Source organism: Mirounga angustirostris, unplaced genomic scaffold (assembly GCF_029215605.1).
Source record: "Mirounga angustirostris isolate CCGP_5_RB_7025 unplaced genomic scaffold, mMirAng1.0.hap1 SCAF_6, whole genome shotgun sequence".
Classification (NCBI taxonomy): Eukaryota; Metazoa; Chordata; class Mammalia; order Carnivora; family Phocidae; genus Mirounga; species Mirounga angustirostris.
In genome coordinates this window covers 76049704-76070233 of record NW_026991714.1, presented here as the reverse complement: position 1 = coordinate 76070233, position 20530 = coordinate 76049704, and the positions used below count along the sequence as shown (strand labels likewise).

The window sequence follows — 20530 nt, the reverse complement described above, 5'->3', positions numbered from 1 at the left end:
CCCTGGGGTCCTGTCCCCGTGCTTTAATAAAACCACCTTTTCATACCAAAGACGTCTCAAGAATTCTTTCTTGGCCTTCGGCTTCGAACCTTAACGCTCTTGCCTACATCAGAAAGCTTCTTAACTCGTTTTAGGAGAATAGTGGAAGCCCGTTCCCAAAAGTGAAGAAAGCAAGCCCAGAGGAAGAGGTGAGGAAAACTCCAGCCCACTGCATTGCAATTCCTGTGCTCTCAACCGTGGCTCCTAGTCACTGGTGCACACAGAAATCCCCCCTTGCGTTCTGACCCCCCACCCAGGAAGAGGAATAGGGCCAGGCTAGTAGTATCACTCACAGATGAGAGCCATGGCCATACACCAACCTCACTATAAACATGACGTAATGAATGTGAAATAAAACATTACCAAAAAAAATTCAGCAGTCTACTGAAAGAATGTACCATCTGCCATGATGGAGTAACTGATACCAGGCATGCCCTCCGGGCACAAGTAGAAAACAGGACAAAATATGTAAAATAAATGTTTTCAGTCATTGAGCAATGAGCACTGAACTGAGATCATGGAGAGGAGAGAAACAAAGCAAACCCTACAACTGCCCAGGTTTCTGCCTGGAGGCACTTTGAAACTGTGGCATGCTGCCATGGGGGTGGGGGGAGTGGGGGGGAAGGGATGTCAGGCCGAAGCCTGCAGTCCTGCTGAGGAGAGGAGTCGGACCGCAGAGTGTTAAGGGGCCGAAATTAGCAGGGCAGAGTATCAGAAAGAAGGAAGCTACACAGAAAAACCGCCCCAGAAATCTGGGGGTCCTCTTGATTCTGTTGTTCAATGTTGTGGGAATTATAAGGTGAATTCCAGAGCTATCACAAGGCTGGGAGATATTCAAGTTCCAAGCAGCCTGAGTAGAATTTCAGTGGACACCCAGACGTCCAATACAGACCCCAGAAGAGTCACACTTTAACAGTAAAGGTATATTTACAAATAAAGGTTTGTTCCTGAGTTTAGTAGGTCAAATGTAGTATGAAACTCAGAAATAAACCTCAAAAGAATCAAGCTGACCCACAAGTAACCTAAATGCAAAATAAAACAATATTTAAAACTCTTTAAAGGCAGCAAAATTTAGGCATTCAACAACATAATATTCACAATGTCCAGTAGTTAATAAAAAAAATTGCTAGAAATACATGAAGAAAAAAGAAATGTGAGCTCTCACTAGGAGAAAAAGCAGTCCGTAAGGGAATTTATCTTAAGAAGGAATGCAAGAGGGCACCTGGGTGGCTCAGTTGGTTGAGCGACTGCCTTCGGCTCAGGTCATGATCCTGGAGTCCCTGGATCGAGTCCCGCATCGGGCTCCCTGCTCGGCGAGGAGCCTGCTTCTCCCTCTGACCCTCCCCCCTCTCATGTACTCTCGCTCTCTCAAATAAATAAATAAATCTTTAAAAAAAAAAAAAAAAAAGAAGGAATGCAAGATTGATTCAATACTCGAAAATGTACTAATGTAATTTACTATGTTAGAAGATTAAAGAAAATAAAAACCACAATCATCTTCCTGGATGACAAAAATTCAGCACACATTCCTGATTTTAAAAACAATAAACAAATAGGTTTCAGTAAGCAAGAAATAAATTTCCTTAATTGGTAATGATAACTGATGTGGGAAACAAAGGCAGAAGGAAATACAGTTAAAATTAAGTATCCTTGGGGCGCCTGGGAGGCTCAGTCGGTTAAGCGTCTGCGTCTGCCTTCGGCTCAGGTCATGATCCCAGGGTCCTGGGATAGAGCCCCACATCGGGCTCCCTGCTTGGCGGGAAGCTTGCTTCTCCCTCTCCCACTCCCCCTGCTTATGTTCCGTCTCTCGCTGTGTCTCTGTCAAATAAATAAATAAATAAATCTTAAAAAAAAAAAAATAAGTATCCTTATAACCTGCAGCCCATTGACAAATACTTGAGGCAGGTAGGGTATAATGTTCCTCCAGGAAGCTCCCAACAGTCTTCATGTTAATGCCTTGCTAGAGGGAACAAAAACCTCCATTTGACAAGAGCAGGGCGTCCAGTATCCTTTGAGTCTTTTTTAACATATGAAAATCCTTCTGAAACTTCCCTGATCTTTACTTCCCAACCCCAAAGTATACAATCAGTTGCTACTCACAATCCTGGGGCAGCAGCTCTTTCTGCCCATGGTCCTGTCCCCGTGCTTTAATAGAACCACCTTTTTGCACCAAAGATGTCTCAAGAATTCTTTCTTGGCCATCGGCTCCAGACCTCACCCACCAACACACCACCAACCAACAAACACACTGACATTCAAAAACTACACCAGTAACTATGAGACTACACCAAACATCACATTTTATGACAAAGCATTACAAGTGTTCTTCATTAGAAAATAAAAACAAAACTTCAGGTTTTAATATGATGGAATCAGGATAGATCATCTCTGTCCTCTCAAAATCACCCTAAAAAAAAATGAATGAAAAAGAGAAATGCAAATGCCTTCGTCAAACAGATTAGGAGACCTTTATCCTCCTGACCATAATCATAAACAAGGGAGGGCTGCCAAGTGCAGTGAGAATCAAACAAAACATCTCACAAAACCTCAAAGCACAGGGAACACTTGAAGGAGCACAGCAACAACTCTTAGCTTGAAACCTTGAGGCCAACAGAATGAAGCCTGCGGGAAGCCTCCCGGAACAGTCCGTAATACCACTACCAGGAGACAGACTGGTATTCAATGTTGGCAGGAAGCACCTACAAAGGATCCAGAGGAGAACAACTCTAAACTGGAAGGAACACTGCTCATTTCTGAAGAGCTGCTCATCCCCATTGGCCAGCTAGGGAGGAATAAAAGCTGAACTTGCTGCAAAGATGAATAATAACTAAAAATTTAGGGGACCAGCACAGCATCTATACAAATACACAAAAGAAAAAGAAAACCATAACCCCAAAACAGTCAGCCAGATGAAAACTCCTGAGTAACAAATGAACATACTACCATGAATTCCAAAGACTTAAGAAAATAAAAGTCAAAAGCAGAAAAAAAGAAAGTTATGAAAAGAAGACAGAAACATAAACTGGGGCAACATCACAAATAGTTTGGCATTACTATCTAGTAAATTTGAAGTTCTACATAATTATAGAACCAGAATTGTGATCCAGCAATTCTACCACAGACCTAGACCTTCAGACATATGTCTGTATATGCCCCAACAGACCTACATGATAATGTTCTTAATAGCCCCAAACCGAAAACAGCCCAAATGTCTACCAAGAAAATGGACTGGGGGGAAAAAAACCTGTGATAATTCATATAATGGAATACCATATAGCAATGAAAATAAGTCAACTACAGCAGCATCATAGGTAAATATTAAGAACAATGTTGAATAGGGGCGCCTGGGTGTCTCAGTTGGTTAAGGACCTGCCTTCCACTCAGGTCATGATCTCAGGGTCCTGGGATCCAGCCCACATAGGGCTCCCTGCTCAGCGGGGAGTCTGCTTCTCCCTCTGCCCCCCACCCCCCACAGCTTGTGCTCTCTCTCTGCTCTCAAATGAATAAATAAAATCTTAGAATAAAAACAATGTTGAATAAAAACTAGATACAAAAAGAAAGAGGTGGGTGATTTCATTATATAAAGTTAAAAAATATAAAAAGGTAAACCATTACTTGCAAAAAAAAAAACAGTAAACACTAAGTTACTGCCATGAACCATGAAAAAACAAATACACAAGTAATAATAGCAGGGAAATAATCTCAGATACAGAGGGGAAATATATTTTGTTTAAAAAACTGCAAGATAAGGACACCTGAGTGGCTCAGTCGGTTAAGTGTCCAACTCTTGATTTTGGCTCAGGTCATGATCTCAGTGTCCTGGGATCGAGCCCTGAGATTCTCCTCTCCCTTTCCCCATAGCTCATGCACGTGTTCTAAAATTAATAAATAAATCTTAAAAACACTGCGAGATAAATTTGCCAAACTCTACAAATAAATCTGAAAACCTGGAGGATTTTTTTTTTAGAGAGAAAGAGAGAGCAAGTGCACATGCAACTGGGGGGGGTGGGGAATAGAGGGGGAGAGAGAATCTTAAGCAGGCTCCACACCCAGTTCAGAGCCCCATGCAGTACTTGATCTCACAACGCTGAGATCATGACCTGAGCCGAAATCAAGTGTCAGACTCTTAACCCACTGAGCCACCCAGGAGGCCCCCCAAACCGGAATGATTTTCATGAGAAAATATTAAATACGCAAACCGACTCCAGAAGAGATAGAAAATCAAGGTACCCTCATTACAGTACAAGATATACACAAAGTTGCAAAAAGCCATCCCACATCAAAGTACCTAGTTCATGTGTCATTTCTTTTACAAAGAGTGACTGCCATTACATCAACTTTCTCCTTTATGCATCCCTATGCCTTATATATACCTCTATTATAGCCACCCCATTGCCTTACAACCATTTGTGTCTTTCACTCCTTAAAGAGGGACAATGCCTATGTTACGTTAGAATCTTCCACTCCAACCATGTGCCTAGCACAGAGCAGGTACCCGAACAATATTTGCTTAATGAAGGCACACATGGTCCAGCATTTCACAAGGTTCTGGATACCTAATAATCTCTGTGATTCTCAGAATTTCATAAATGTCTATTCACTTTTCATTTTTAAAAATATTTTAATAAACAATTTCAAACGTGAAAAATAGTGAACAGTAGTATAATGAACCCCAGTGCACCCATCATCCCACTTCAATAATAATCAACATTTGGCCAATCCTATTCTTTTATCTCCCACTACCACCACTGGATTATTCTTTCTTTCTTTTTTTAAAGATTCTATTTATTTATTTATTTGAGGGGCCCATGTGTGGCTCAGTCGGTTGAGCATTAAGGCAGATGCTGAGCCACCCAGGCGCCCCACCACTGGATTATTATGAAGCAAATCCCAGACATCACTTTATTTCATCTGTAGATAAAGTATATAAACCTATTTCACAGTGAAAAGTTCTAAGCAGAGAGAAATTATTTTCCATCAAATCAGTGAAAAAGAAAATAATCATAGGAAACATAAATCAAAAGAGAACTTTGTATTTTTAAATGAAGAAACTTACTTGCTTTTTAATATAAAAAAGGAAGCTTTTATTCAATTAATTTAATAAACATGTATTTCAAATTTTCAGATCACAGTCAATTAAATAAAGTTCTTTATTTACAAAGGTAAAAAAGTACCTCCGCAATGGAGAAGTCTGCCAGGCATCACTTTAATCAAATGATCAAACAGGTCATCATCAATAATGTGACAAAAAGACATGCACTGAGGACACATCATTTACACAGTATTCTTGTCAAAAATGCTTAAACTTTAATCAAAAGCTGAAAATCAGACACAAAGGCATTCTGCCAAAAAAAAAAAAAAAGGCTTGGACACCTGTAAAATGCCAATGCATAAAAGACAAAAGGCTGGAGTACCTCTCTAGATTAAAGGAAACTAAAAAGACATGACAAGTAAATGCAATGAGTGATCCTTCTTTAGACCCTGTATTTAAAGAAAAAAAAAAGCTCTAAATACAGAACCTTATTAAGACAAATATGAAAACTTCAATATTGGCTATATACTAGATAATACTGCACTATTACATATATATGTAAAAAAATTATATTTTGTCTATGTAGCAGAATGTTCTTTTTTTTTTAGACACATACCCAAGTATTGAAGGGTGAAGTGCTTTGATGTCTGCAAAGAAAAAAGGTTATATATATGTGGTAGATGCCCCCCAAAGATGTCTACATCCTAATCCCTAGAACCTATGACTATGCTCTCTTACGTGATAAAAGGGAATTTGCAGGTGTGATTAAGGATCTTAAAATGAGAAAATTATTCTGGGCTACCTACATGTGCCAAGGTAATCACAAAGATCCTTATAAGGAGTAGTTAGGAAGGACAGTCAAGAGTAGGAGATATAACCATAGAAGCAGAGGTCAGAGTGATTTAAAAAAAAAAAAAAAAAGATTCTAGAGACTGGAAAAGGCAAGGAACAGATTTTCCTCTTGAGCTCCACAAAGAACACACTACTTGCATCTTGATTTTAGCGCTGTAAGATTCATTGTGAATATCTGACTTCCAGAACTGTAAGATAATAAATTGGTATTGTTTCAGACCACTAAGTCTGTGGTAATTCTTTATGGCAGCAATAAGAAACTGCTTTATGTGGAGAAAAACAAATGTGGCAAAGAAAGGTTAACAACTGGTGAATATAGATGAAGAATGTGTTTATTGTATCATTCTTTCAATTTCTGTCAGTTTGAAATTTTTCAAAATAAGTTGCAGGAAAAAAAAGAGAGAGAAACTCTTCATAAGCAATAATAAAGAGACAAAAGAATAATCCCAAAAAGGGGGGCGGTGAAGAAAAAGAAAAAGTCAAGTAGTATAGAATCTTAGAATTATAGGGGGTGTACCTGAGTAACCCAAGAGTTCCATCTTCTAACAGATGTGGGAATCAAGGTACAGGAAGCCTAAGTGCAACTTGAACCCAGATCATGACTTCCAGGGTTTTCGGAGTACGTCAAACTACCTCCCAGAAGAGACAGATGCACAAAAAGCAACAGTAAAACGTTTCAAAGGAGAAGGATTCAAATAAGGAACAGGGAGGGAAAGCAGCAGGTATCCCAAGGATGAAGAGGTGGAGGCTGGCTAGGATGTGAGGTGTGCATCCTCAGCACGGGGAAAGCAGCTTGCACTTAAACCAGAAGCCGCTGGTACTTGGAAGACACCACAGGGACTTAGGTGCGCACGACAGGAGCAGTGCAGAGAGCAGGGCCCGGTGAGCATGTGCCAAGCATCCCACCAAGGGCAGTAACCTGGGCAAATGAAGTTTTTCTTCTAAGAGGTGACTTTCCCTTGGCCAATGCCCAACAATCATTTACACAGTACTCAAAGTTATTTCTGTTTATCAACTTTTTTCCCTAGAGCAATCTGGGCAGGGAGAAAAGGGAAGGGAGTATTTTGACCCATGTAAATGGCGACCATAAGTTTCAGTTTATACCTATACTGGCATAATTATTAATTTTATGGTCAGGAAGTTTCTAAGAGATGAGTTTTGGGCAGTTAGAGGAGAGGAGCAGACAGAGAGGAGAGAGAAGGCACCCATTACCACTGGTGCTCAGTGTCTGAGAGCAGTCACCGACTGAGTGTCCTCTCCTCTGCTTCCAACTCAGGGGCTAAGCCCCATTCCCACATGAGCCCAGAAACACATAAAACCACCTTTAATCTGACTGTGGTCACTCCGGTCTTTGAGTAACAAATGTTACTTGTTTATCCTCAAATGTACATTAGCGCTTGGCTTAAAAGCCTGCTGGTATCTGGCAAACAGTACACTTCTTTTCAAAATCTGATGTGAAGTTTTGAAGTTAATAATTGATTTTCACATGGCATACTGAATGTTTTATATGTATGCGAGAGATGGCTGAAGTTTCAAAAGTCCACATTCCTGAATGATCCATAGACACCCCAGAATTCTATCCAAAGTTGCTATCCTCAATGCTCACAAAAACAATTAACACTCTCCTACCCTACCTCTCTGGCTCCCAACATCCCAGAAATGACCAGAATCTGCCTCCCTTAAAGTCAGCTGAGGCCTGTCTGGCCTTCTTTCTAGAGTCTAAAAGAAGCAATATGAATGAAGAGGAAAGAAAGGAAATATGAAGCAGGCAGACAGATACGGTGGAGGACTTACTGCCATCACCAGGTGGAACACTGAGCTCAATTTATCCTGAAGAAAACTGCTAAAAAAGAAAAGTTAGGTATTTGAAAAACCATTCCTCCTCTCTGAGCTCTGGCTTCCTTTAAAAGGAATTTGTATTTTAATAGCTCTACAATCCTTCCCAGCAACAAAATCTGATGATGGGTAAAACAGGATTTTAATTGGGTGGACCTAGAAATCAAATCACCACAGAAGAATGTTTTCCAAGGTTTTCTGAACCCGAACTATAAGTATGTAGACCGCATCTGAACAATTCATCCCCTCTGCAAGGAAAATTGTAAGTTAGTTGAAGACAGTTCATGTTCCCTGCCTGCTTATTTTTTGAAAAGTACTTCAAGTAACAACAACAACAACAAAAATAATGCAAAAAAAAAAAAAAAAAAAAAAGGCAAAGAAACCGCAAAAGTAATACTTACCTTTGCATCATCTATGTCAAAAACATCACACCAGGGAGATTTAACACCTTTAATTGCCAGGTCAAATGAACAGGTAAAAAAAGCTACCTGAATTAAATCTGGGGGGGGGAAAAAGAAAGGTAAAATTTGTGAGTCACTGTTCTCCATAATCTTCCAAAGACTAAATAGCTACAGAATGCCACATGCAGTATGGTCCAAGGATCTTGGTAGGTTCAGCACAGAGAAAAGATGATTCGGCTTTTTCTTATCAGAGAATTAAGAGCCACTCTGTACAATCCAAACAGGCAGACCTGGAGCTGTCAGGAAGAAACCATGAGGAGGTAGAAATTTCAGTCCAATGAAACTAAGACATTTAACTGGTAACTAAAAGTTACAATTTTTTCTGGTTTTAAAAGTAATGTGCTTGTTAAGAGCACATTTACCTACCAAATCCAACAGAGTTTAACCCAAAACTTGCTAAACGTAACTTGATTTTGTTCATTTTAGAGGGCTGGAGGAGGGAAGTTATAAAAGCTTTTAGTCCCCATCTGAAAATGAGGAATAACAAAGTACATTTACTGAACAGTTCTCTTAACGACACAACACTTCATGTTCTAACTATTAGGCAGGAGTACAGAGAGAAGGATACAAAAACAGAGCGAGGACTGCAGAAGGTGGAGAGGGGGCAGAGTAAATCGGGGGTGAGGAGGGAGGGGAAACCTAGGGCCAAGAAGGAGAGAAACAAAGAGGGAAAAATCACAGACTGGAGAGAGAGAGCGTGCTTACAGCATCCGTTTTTTTCAGACTTAGTTGCTCAGGCAGGCAGCAGATTTCAGATTAAGTTACCTGGCATTTTTACATTGCGAATGAGCTGATTATATTACCTTTAGATACCCCTGGGTTTTGAAGAGAAGGGTAGGGCACCAAGTCCCTGGCTAGGAGAGCTGGCCGTGCTATCTGGTCACAGGCATGTGGCTGCTACTCAATGCTACAGAGAAAAAGGAAGCCACTGCGGGGCTTTTTACCTTCAGTGTCTTTCCTCGTTCCCAAGGAACCAGGATGGAGTTTAAAGAACTTCCCTAAGGCCGTATATAGTACAAAAAGAATATTTAATTGAGAACACACATAAAAGCCATTTAAAAACTTTGCTTGAGGGGTACCTGGGTGGCTCAGATGGTTAAGCATCTGCTGTTGGCTCAGGTCATGATCCCGGAGTCCTGAGATCGAGCCCCGCATCGATCTCAGCAGGAAGCCTGCTTCTCCTTCTCCCACTCCCCCTGCTTGTGTTCCCTCTCACTGTGTATCTCTCTGGCAAATAAATAAATAAAATCTTAAAAAAAATAAAATAAAATAAAAAAATAAAAACTTTGCTTGAATAAATGAAAGGGTTGATAATCCTAATACCTAACATAATACAGTGACTTCTAAATACCATGGATGTTTGATGAAAAGAACCTGTCTCATTCACACTCAAAGTTCTAGTTCTGAAACAACGAAAGTCAATCCTAATGGTCTATTCTTTAACTGGAAGGAGGCTGACAGAAAAATTTCACCAAAAAACACTTCAGAGGACGACAGGCTTTGAGACCTAACTCAGCCACTAATCATCCAGAGCAGGTGGCTCCAGCCTCTTGGGTCTCAATCTTCCCACCTGCAAAACAGGTGGAACTCTCAAGAGGAGTTAAGCCCTGACCCGCCTATTATGACCATGCTGACTTCTTGGCCAGTCTTTTGGAACCTCAAAAATATTTCAGATAGATCAAAGATTTAAACATTAAAAAACTGGGCGCCTGGGTGGCTCAGTCATTAAGCGTCTGCCTTGGGCTCAGGTCATGATCCCAGGGTCCTGGGATCAAGCCCTGCATCGGGCTCCCGCTCAGCAGGAAGCCTGCTTCTCCCCCTCCCACTCCTCCTGCTTGTGTTTCCTCTCCCACTGTCTCTGTCAAATAAATAAATAAAATCTTCAAAAAAAAAAAAATAAATGAACATTAAAAAACCAAGATAAAGGAAGACGTAAGAAAATAGAATAATCTTGGAGTCAGAGAGGATTCCTAGGCAAAAGACAACACTGAACCGCCAAGATGAAGACAGACGTGGCTATATGAAAGACATAATGGGTACAAAGACATCTAAACCTAAAAAGTGAGCAACTAATTAACAGAAAATGTCAGCAATATACAATAAGCAAAGGATTTATCCTTTGTCAAGCAAAGTTAAAGGATATATAATTAATATATCTATAACACATAAAGAGCAAGAAAAACATAAAAATAATCTGATAGAAATGGACAAGATAAGGAAGAGGCAAACCCCAGAAGGAATGCAAGTAGCTAGCAGACACAGGAAGACATGCTCATCTTCACAAGTGACTAAAGAAATGCAAATTAAAGCTAAATACCATTTTTCATTAATCAAATTGGCAAAAAATCAAAATGACTAATAACAGCCACTGTTGGGTAAGACAGGGGAAAATGAGCATTCTCATATATTGTTGATATAAATTTCTACACTTTCAGAGAGCAATTTGGAAGTATATGTCAAGGTGTAAAATATTCATTGTCCTTAACCCAACAATTCCACCTACAGTTATTCACCTTATAAATTCTCAAGGGCAAAACCAGATTATAAAAATGTTCACCGCAGCATCATTTGAAAGGGTGAAAAACTAAGAAAAACCTCAGTAGGAAAATGATTTCCTACAAAAAAAATTTGCACTGTATTAGTTCCAGTCCCCTCCACCAGTAAAATCTGATGGGTTAAATAAGTTTTTAACTATCACTGACCTAGAACCTGAATCATATATCCTATGAAATCACACAGAATTCAAAAAAAACGAGACAGATTTACATGAGAAAGATATACTGCTAAGTAAAAATGAGTTACAGTAAATACATATATCATCATCCCTCTATGTTAAAAACAAAAGGATTTAAATAGCTACAGTAGTTTTGAGCTGTTACTCTGCCAGGCATTGTACTAATGCTCTGCATGAATTAATTTCATATAATCCTTGCAATAATCCTAAAAGAAAGGTAAAATTCCTATACCCATTTTATACAGAAAGAAACTATGGCCTAGAACTCTTAATTAACTTGTAAAGACCACAGAGGTAATCAACAGTATAACAGAGTCAAGATTCAAATACAAACAGTCCATTTCCAGAACCCATGATTTTAACCACTATACTTATATTGCCCCCAAAAAGAAGTTGCTCTCAGTTACCCCATCAGTAAAACACAAATAATCCGAGACTAAAAATCGTTTTTTAAAAAATCTTCAACAGGGGTGCCTGAGTGGCTTAGTTGTTAAGCATTTGCCTTTGGCTCAGGTCATGATCCTCGCGTCCTGGGATCGAGCACCATGTCGGACTTTCTGCTCAGCAGGGAGTCTGCTTCCCCCTCTCCCACTCCCCCTGCCTGTGTTCCCACTCTTGCTGTGTCTCTCTGTCAAATAAAAAATCTTTAAAAAAAAAAAAAATCTTCAACAGTCTAATGCCCCGCTAACCAATAATAGCTAGATACTGGTATAGTTATATAAAGGAATTTGGTACATAAAGTTTAAAATGTAGGACTAAAATCACACACATTAAATAAAAAATAAAAAGTTGAGGGGCCCCTGGGTGGCTCAGTGGACTAAGTGTCTGCCTTCGGCTCATGGTCACGATCCTGGGATCCAGTCCTGTGCGTCGGGCTCCCTGCTCTGCTTCTCCCTCTGCCCTTCCCTCTGCTTGCACGCGCGCATATTATCAAATTTCAGACTGAAATCATAGATAGCATTCATAAAAGTTTTAAAACCTGCAAAACAATATCCTATTTATGTACAGAAACATAAATATAAAAACTGACATGGGATGATTTAAATGCTCAATTCATGGGGCACCTGGGTGGCTCAGTTGTTAAGCGTCTGCCTTCAGCTCAGGTCATGATCCCAGGGTCCTGGGATCGAGCCCCACATCGGGCTCCCTGCTCCGCGGGAAGCCTGCTTCTCCCTCTCCCACTCCCCCTGCTTGTGTTCCCTCTTTCGCTGTGTCTCTCTCTGTCAAATAAATAAATAAAATCTTTAAAAATAAATAAATAAATAAATAAAAATAAATGTTCAATTCATGACAATGACTACAGCTGGGAAGAAAAGAAGAGAAATAAAATCCCGGAGAGGCACCGAGGGACCTCAATTCATTTAAAGCAACTAATCGCAGCATGTTAAAATTTGATAAAACTGAGTTGTGGGTATATGGACATTCATTCATTATATCAGCCTTATTATTATCTATAGGCTTAAATTACTTCCCACTAAAATCATTTTTTTTAAAGATTTTATTTTTAAGTAATCTCCATACCCAACGTGGACTCACAGCCTTGAGATCAAGAGTCACCTACTCTATCAACTGAACTAGCCAGGCGCCCCTAAAATAAATAATTTTTAAAGCTCTGTAGATGGCCACAATGTTTAGCCACTTTGGGGAAAGAGAAAAAATTCAATTTTAAATGCTTGTCCAGGGGCGCCTGGGTGGCTCAGTTGGTTAGGCGACTGCCTTCGGCTCAGGTCATGATCCTGGAGTCCCGGGATCGAGTCCCGCATCGGGCTCCCTGCTCGGCAGGGAGTCTGCTTCTCCCTCTGACCCTCCTCCCTCTCATGCTCTCTGTCTCTCATTCTCTCTGTCTCAAATAAATAAATAAAATCTTTAAAATAAATAAATAAATAAATAAATAAATGCTTGTCCAGGCATCTTCACTTTTTTGATGCTTATAAAGCATTCAGGTTCCATGACTCTAGTCTATTATTTTCCCACCATCTCCTACTTCTAGCTTTTTGGAAATTTATTCACAATATAAGAAATCCACAGTCTTTGTATGTATGTTTGTCAACATTTGCTGTATGAATTATGAATTCTTAGAAATCAGAGAAAAATCCCATTACTTTTTCTACATTTCCTGTTGGTAGGTGAGCATGTGCCCTGGCTTCCCACCTGCTTTCCCAGCATAGTTATTAATAGTGCCCCCTTTCACCGCCTGGTGTACCGGGCTGCATGACAAAGTGCAACAGGCAGCCTGTCCACCGCAATAACTTTTGACAGACACAAGTGTTCATTCTTTTTAGCATCTCTAGGCTTAAAAGCCTCAAAGAAAATACCCACACTACTTTGCTTTTTTCACTAATACCCCCTCCTCAAAACATTAACACATACACACTTCTGAATGGCTTCAAAAGCTAAAAAATTTTATATAATTTTCTACTTTTATCATTTTATGAGGAAATAATTCAAAAAATACAATTTATATAAATAATGCTTAGAGTTGAAGCTTTATATACCTCTGCTCTCAAAAAAAAAAAAAAAAAGATTCCAGGATATAGCAAGAATCCTGTACATTAATTTACATAAGGCTCAAAGAAGTATATGAATCTCAAAACAGTAAGCATGAGGATGCCTGGGTGGCTCAGACAGTTAAGTGTCTGCCTTTGGCTTGGGTCGTGATCCTGGGGTCCTGGGATCGAGCCCCACATCAGGCTCCCTGCTCAGCAGGGAGCCTGTTTCTCCTTCTCCTTCTGCCTGCCGCTCCCCCTGCTTGTACTCTCTCTCTAATAAAAAAATTTTTTAAATCTTAAAAAAAAAAAAAAAACAGTAAGCATGAGATACACAATTTTCTTGACCTAGAACATATTATTTTCTTAATGTAAAATCAATTGTGGGCCTTTAAAAGGAATTACTTTATGCTTCCATATTTTCTCATTTTCAGAGTTTGAGAATCATTTAAATTATTTCAGAGTTCGAATGAAAGATAATGGGCACATTACCTGCATTTAAATTGTTGACTGGCACTTGCAAAGTAGCTGCAACCTTTTTTAAAATGTTCTGCATTTCTGGTCCAGTTTTGAAGGCTTCTACATGATAAAGAGCCGTAGCACTCTTTTCCACTTCAGTTAAAAACTTCTCACAATGATCAAAGAACCTCATTAGTTTATCATTAATTCTTGGAGGTCCACACTCCATGTCTGAAACAGATAAAAAATTGTTTATACACATATATATATATATATACACACACATACCATCAACATGAATGATAATCTCAGATTACTGAAAATTTTGTTTCAAGGGTGAAAAAGAACACTAAAAACCTGCTTATTTATTGGCATGTCTGAAATAAGCACAAACTAATCAAGAAAGACAGGGCAAAACTATTCCCCATTTGTAATGATGGTAATTCATGAGAGTATATGCTAGAAAAGACTAAAGAAAGAGACTCAGAGATAAGATGTTACGGCATTACAACACAGTGAAAAAAAAGGTGGTTGAAATAAGTATTTTCTGAAAGAAAACAAAAATAATTAGACATGAAAATCCTAAGAAGTGCAGAAATGTGTTTTGTAAGTACCGTTTGTCAGGCACAGAAAACTTGAGAAAGCAAACTGAAAACTAGCAAAGTTCCTAACTACAATGTTGAGAGACTAATTCAGCAGATCAAATCTGTTTTTCTCCTCTAAGCCAAAGTCTACATAGTGTATTTTATTTTCTCTATTAACTTTCCCAACGCTGTGTTTCTTTACAAAAGACTGCTTTGGACAAAAACTATTGACAACAGCACAAAACATCAACATTTCAGATCTTCTGTATTTCATGGTGCTTGGTGCTTCTGCTTTTGGTTTATTTTATAACTGAAGCTCCCAGATGCTTTCCACTTAGAATCACTAAGTTCCATTTTTTTCCCAATTTGGCAGCAAATATGTATTATAAAAGATCTGCAATCATGCCTCAACTACTGGGGTGCCTTTTAAGTTTTTTCAGTCATATTCAAAACACATCAATTTCAATCATTTCTCCAATAATTTACCACGAAAAGAACACCAAAAACACTACTGCTGTATACAAAATGAGAAAATCAAATCGGTCAAAGTAGTTTTGCTTTCCATGTGGGTGTGAAAAAACGTATTTGTATGTATGTGTGCGTGTCCATTTCAGGACCTCCTGAAATGTATAATCGTGCCCAACGTCACTGCCAACCGGATTACAGTAAAACAGCTTGACTCGGAAAATAAGTGACCTTTGTCCTCTCTCTGTGGCCTCAAATACAATTTCCCAAGTGGATCTGGATTCTTCGTCCTTACTATTAACTCATTATTGCTACTCTTCAAATAGAAACAAAGGTATTGGGTGCCTGGGTGGCTCCGTTGGTTAAGCGACTGCCTTCAGCTCAGGTCATGATCCTGGAGTCCCGGGATCGAGTCCCGCATCGGGCTCCCTGCTCGGCAGGGAGTCTGCTTCTCCCTCAGACCCTCCCCCCTCTCATGTGCTCTCTCTCATTCTCTCTCAAATAAATAAATAAAATCTTTAAAAAAAAAAAAAGGGGGGGGGGGCGCCTGGGTGGCTCAGCCGGTTAAGCGGCTGCCTTTGGCTCAGGTCACGATCCCAGGGTCCTGGGATCGAGCCCCGCATTGGGCTCCCTGCTCAGCGGGGAGCCTGCTTCCCCCTCTCCCTCTGCCTGTCTCTCTGCCTACTTGTTCTCTCTCTCTGTCAGATAAATAAATAAAATCTTAAAAAAAAAAAAAAAGGTATTGTCCTTTTGCTGTTAAGAATACAAAATCTAATTCAGTGGAGTCCCTTGAAAGCCCAGGTGTACACAACAGGCAATTATAATTATTTATATATATTTATTTATATATATATTTATATATATATATATAAAGAGAGAGAGAGACTATAATGAAATAGCTAGGCAAAGAGCTCAATCTCTAAGACCTCATCCCAGGAGGGCCAGTAGCCCCTTTTTGGTATACACTATAAACACTGTGCCATGGCGAAGTATATTCTGCTTTGAATGTTCACTTAATTTAACAGATTTGTGGGGAATTTTCACTTAATCACTAAAAAGCACAATTCAACGAGTAAACAAGTCAGCCAAGAGAACCACCCACATAGCAGTAACATGACACACAATCAACAGAACAACCTCTTGGAGATGACTGAACTGCGTTAAGAGAGGATGCTACTGGAAAAATGACAAACCAGTCTACTTCTAATTTATTTTTCACTTGGGTTTAAAGCTAAACAATGTCTCACCTCATCTCTGATCTGAAAACTGGCCAACAAAATATTAACACTTGCTCATCTCTCTGACACAAACCTGTTATATTATTTTCATCCTTACTTCTAAGTTACAGAGTGAATGGACGCTGCAGAGTATAAGGGTTGAGAGACCAAGCTCTAAATCAGATTTCCTGGGTCCGTACCTAGCCATATGAAATTAGGTAGATTATTTAGTGTTCCTATCATTCAATTTCCTCATCTGTTAGGTAGGGGGAAAATACTACCAACCTCAGAGGGCTTTTGTAAGGATTTAGTGAAATAAATGTCAGGCATGCCTGGCACAAAACCATACAGCAGGCGTTAGGTGTCTGTTATTCTTAGTTATCTGTGACTATTAAACGTTTTCTGAGGGTGGGACATGGATTCCAGGCCTGACTCTGGTCCTCACACTAACCAAGGACAATTAACAAGGCACATTCCCGGGCTCAGCTTCTTCACCTGTGGAGTACAGGGCCCCACTAGATGATCTCTCCAATTCTGCAAAAGTAATGGAATAAATTAGGCAAGTACTGAGTGTGACCGTGACCCACAGCGACAGGGAGGGTAAGTCTACAGTATATACAAGATCAAAACAGAGAAAAAAGCACAGCAGTAAAGAAAGTTTGAGAGTCGCTTCCTGAAACAGGATGTGGGCCCAGAACCAATACGTCATTTAAAAAAAATAAAAGTCGGTCTCCTCTCCTGTCGGGTCCCCCAACGCTCGCTACCACGTCCAGCCCCTGGAAGGGGCCCACTGCGTCCCTGATGAACCGACAGAGGAGTATGCGCGGGGACAAGGGAGACACACCGCCCAGCCCCGAACGCGCGCCACGGGATGGGCACCCGGGGGACGGAAGGAGTGAGGGGCGACCGAGCCAGGGACCCTGCCCGCGGCGGCCCCGGGCCGGCACCTGCGACGTCGGGCGGCGGCAGGCCCGGGTGGTAGTGCTGCCACAGCCCCTGCAGGAAGGCGGCGCCGCTGTCCACGCAACGATGTTTGGAGCTGGTGACCAGCTGCAGGCGGCCGTAGTTCTCGAGGCTGAAGAGAGCCGGAAAGAGGGAGGCCAGGCGCAGCGCCAACTGTCGCATGTCCTGCCGCCCCTTCTCCACCAGCTGCCCGTCCATCCAGTCCGCGTACCCCAGCGGCCAGTCGGCCAGCGCGGCGCCCAGGTCGCGGCCGCCCGCGGGGCCAGCGCGCCCGTCGCCGGACCGGCGGGCCTGCAGCAGGCCGTGCAGCTGCCGCAGCTTGCGGATCTGCTTGGCCGTAGGGTAGCGGGTGCCGTGGCGGATGAGGGCGACCAGCTGCACCGGGGTGCAGGTGTCCTCCAGCAGCTCAGGGTCCCTTTGCGGCGCCTCGGGGTCCGGCAGCAGCCCGGGGTTGGCATCCTCGTAGCGGGTCTTGGTGCCGAAGTAGGGGCTGAGCGCCGAGACCGCGGGGTGCTCCGGCTCCAGGAAGGAGCAGCGCGAGAGCGACGAGAGCAGCGCCACAGCCAGGGCCGCGACCGGTGCCACGGAGACCTTGACGAGGCGCTCGGGGCCGCGGAGCATGGTGCGGCGCAGCCCTCGGAGGGCGACGTACCGGCCGCGGTTGCGACTTCCGGCTCCGGCGGGCAGGGGGCGGGCCCGGACGGCGCTTCCGGCCTGGCTCTGCGCCCCCAGGATTCGCTGCGCGGCGCGGGGGCGGCGCGGGCGCTGAGCAGGGGAGCGCCCGGAGACTCTCGCCTCCCGCTCGGGTGGCGCCGGCACGAAACGCCGGGGAGCTTCGGAGACCTGTGGCTGAGGTGGAACGGGCGTCGGCGGGGCCTCCCGCGTGGGCGAGCTTCTTAGGGCAGGTGCCTCCGGGGCTGACTCAGCCGCTGCTCTGCTCTTTCGGATGCTCCGGGCGGGAATGAGCCCGCGTCTCGGAGACCCGCCGCACGGGACACCTTACAATGGCTGACTCGGGCCCCGCCCCGTTCACCGGCGGTGTTGAAAACGTGTTCTCCGAACCACCAGGGCGCCTGAGGCTGTTGTTCACAGAGTAGGTCCCCGGGCCCTGCCCCAGTTTGCCTCCCGAAGTCCAAACCTGTTCCCTGGTTGGAGTTTGATAATAGCGTGCAGCCAGGCGCACCAGAACCGGAGAGAGGCTCTGTTCTCCAGGAAACCCAATTCCCGAGCCTTCGGTAGTGTCTGGACCTGGGCTAGCGGAGCTGACTGAGCTCAGCGCCACGACACCCCGGAAGGACTGTGCGTGTTGGCATCCGAGGCTTTCAGAGTAGAGACAGCACAACCTTGATCACTTGTGATGAATCATAGCCCGTGATTGACGGCATTATTAAGTATGAGCTAATCTGCTATATGGAGCAAACATGGTCTCTGTTTACCACCACTCCAAGCTGAAACTCCGCTCGCGTGTAATTACATACTCAAGTCAGCAGCTACGTGTTGTCATAGGTTAGTGCTCAGAATCTTTGATCCAAGGGAAAAAATCATAAATCTGAACAATACGTTGGTTTCTCCACTTGACCACCAATTTGTACACTAGTTGGGAAAAGAATAAAGATTAAAGAAGGTATCTGTTTTTGTAATGGAGCTTTTCCTTCAAAGACACTACTAAATTGCTCTTGGTAAGCCCATCTCCATCTTAACTACTTTTCACCTTGTTGAGGTGGCTCTGGTTCAGAGAGGTGTACCTCTAAATGTTAACCACTGAACAAAATGGTGTAAAATCAAGAATAGATTCCAACTTGGACACTGCAAATTTTAAGATATTCTGTAGCAGGAAGCCATCTTTTTGTTCTTTTTTCGAGATGCCACTTTGTAGAGTGAATATTCACAGTTCGGTGATATTTTCACAGAACTTTGCTCAAATTAATATTTGGTGAACATCTACCTTTCCTTTATGGACTTTCCTAACCCTACATTTTATAGGCTGAAATGCCTGATGATATTCCGAAGTGCATTCAGCAAGCATTTGTGCCAGTTGCATGTCGTTATATTTTGCTTAATATATGTGCCTAATAATGATCACCTCTCATGCTTGATCTTTTGTATCCTCAGGAGGTACCGGGTCTTCCCAAAGGCACCATCCTTCCTAATGAAGTAACCTTTAGAGACCCTGTCTACCTACGTACGTAATCAATGACACACATTCCTACAAACTAAATTTGCCCTTAGCTTGATTTTTTTTTCCTTCCTCTCATTCCTCATCTGTTAATGTTATGCTGTTTTGTATATTTATTAAACCAGTTCCAGTCATTTTGTTGTTATGGCCAAGATGACAAATGATAAGGTTAAGCAATGCCTTCATGTTTTTCACTAGGAAAAAGCCAGAGGTAGTATAAAGAGGATATAAAGGTATTATAAAGAGTATATAAGCCTTGGATCCAGATGCCAGGCTCTGCCAGTCATTAACTGAGTGACCTTAGGAAGTAACTCAGGTTCTCTGTGCCTTAGTTTCCTATTTGAAAACTAGGAATATTAGCACCTACGTTGCGAAATTACTGTGAGAATCACAGATGACATTTAAAATTCATATAATAGGCTGCTATGAGTGGTATTTTTTATCAATTATGTTTCAGTAATATTATGTTATTCCTGTGCTAAGATTCATAGCTCTCTAGCAACTACACTGTATAAACTTCCACTGAACATTAAAATTACTTTCACAAGCAAGACATGCATCAAAGATCATTTCTTAACTTTTCTAATAATAAAAATCCACTCATCTTCCTTAAAATGAGTTTCTCATTCTTAAAGCAGTGAGTAGCTTTGAGACGTTTTAAGTAGTAGGCAACAGGCCCTGCTCATCTTTTCATGTCAGGCCATGTCTTAATTCTCTGGCCACTCTGTCAGTTGGCGCCCTTTTAGGTAGTTGCCTACCTTGTCCAATCAGCTAGTACCCAGGAGTTTGCATGGTATAAAACATTGTTGTGTCTTGGTAAAGACCATGGATGGATCGCTTTTCCTCATGTGAGGTTGTGAGCATGATAGCAAATATATTTGACAAATCTAAGACAACATGAGAGGTAGAATGGAAAATTAGTGGTTCAGATTCCTTGAAGAGATGAGAACATGGAACCAAGAGCACAGAGAATTTGATTTGGACCAGAACAAAAGGAGACCTTATTTTTCTGAGAGAAGGTTGGAGGGATGGAATCACATGTAGATACATTTGTTGGTCTAGCAGAAGGGAATTCATGGATTCCCTTGAATCCAGGAATCCTTGAATCCCAGAATAGGATTTAGGTCTTTGGAATGTAGAAATGGATTGGATTTAGAACTGAGAAATAGGAAAGGATTTGCAACTGAGAGGAATGGGAAACAAGTAAAAAGTTGGTTGGCCAGCTC

At 41.8% G+C, this 20530-nt stretch overlaps 1 protein-coding gene across 9 annotated transcripts in view; it reads right to left on the bottom strand.

The window, feature by feature from the left end:
• Nucleotides 1-18538, bottom strand: part of MINPP1 (multiple inositol-polyphosphate phosphatase 1) — a 126942-nt gene extending 108404 nt beyond the window's left edge. For 2 of the 9 annotated variants that reach the window (XR_010412399.1, XR_010412400.1), the window contains exons 1-3: nt 17113-18523; nt 13933-14130; nt 8161-8258 (exon numbers count right to left, since the gene is read on the bottom strand). Coding sequence is in view for 6 of the 9 variants with exons in the window: in XM_045877722.3 (XP_045733678.2) it covers nt 8161-8258; nt 13933-14130; nt 17113-17749 (933 nt within the window). In the remaining 3 variants the exon portion in view is untranslated. Of the gene's footprint in view, nt 1-8160; nt 8259-13932; nt 14131-17112 lie in introns of all 9 variants that reach the window. The other 7 variants (XM_054508149.2, XM_045877725.3, XR_010412401.1 and 4 more) reach the window with 6 other exon arrangements.
• Between the last annotated feature and the right edge of the window lie 1992 nt (nt 18539-20530).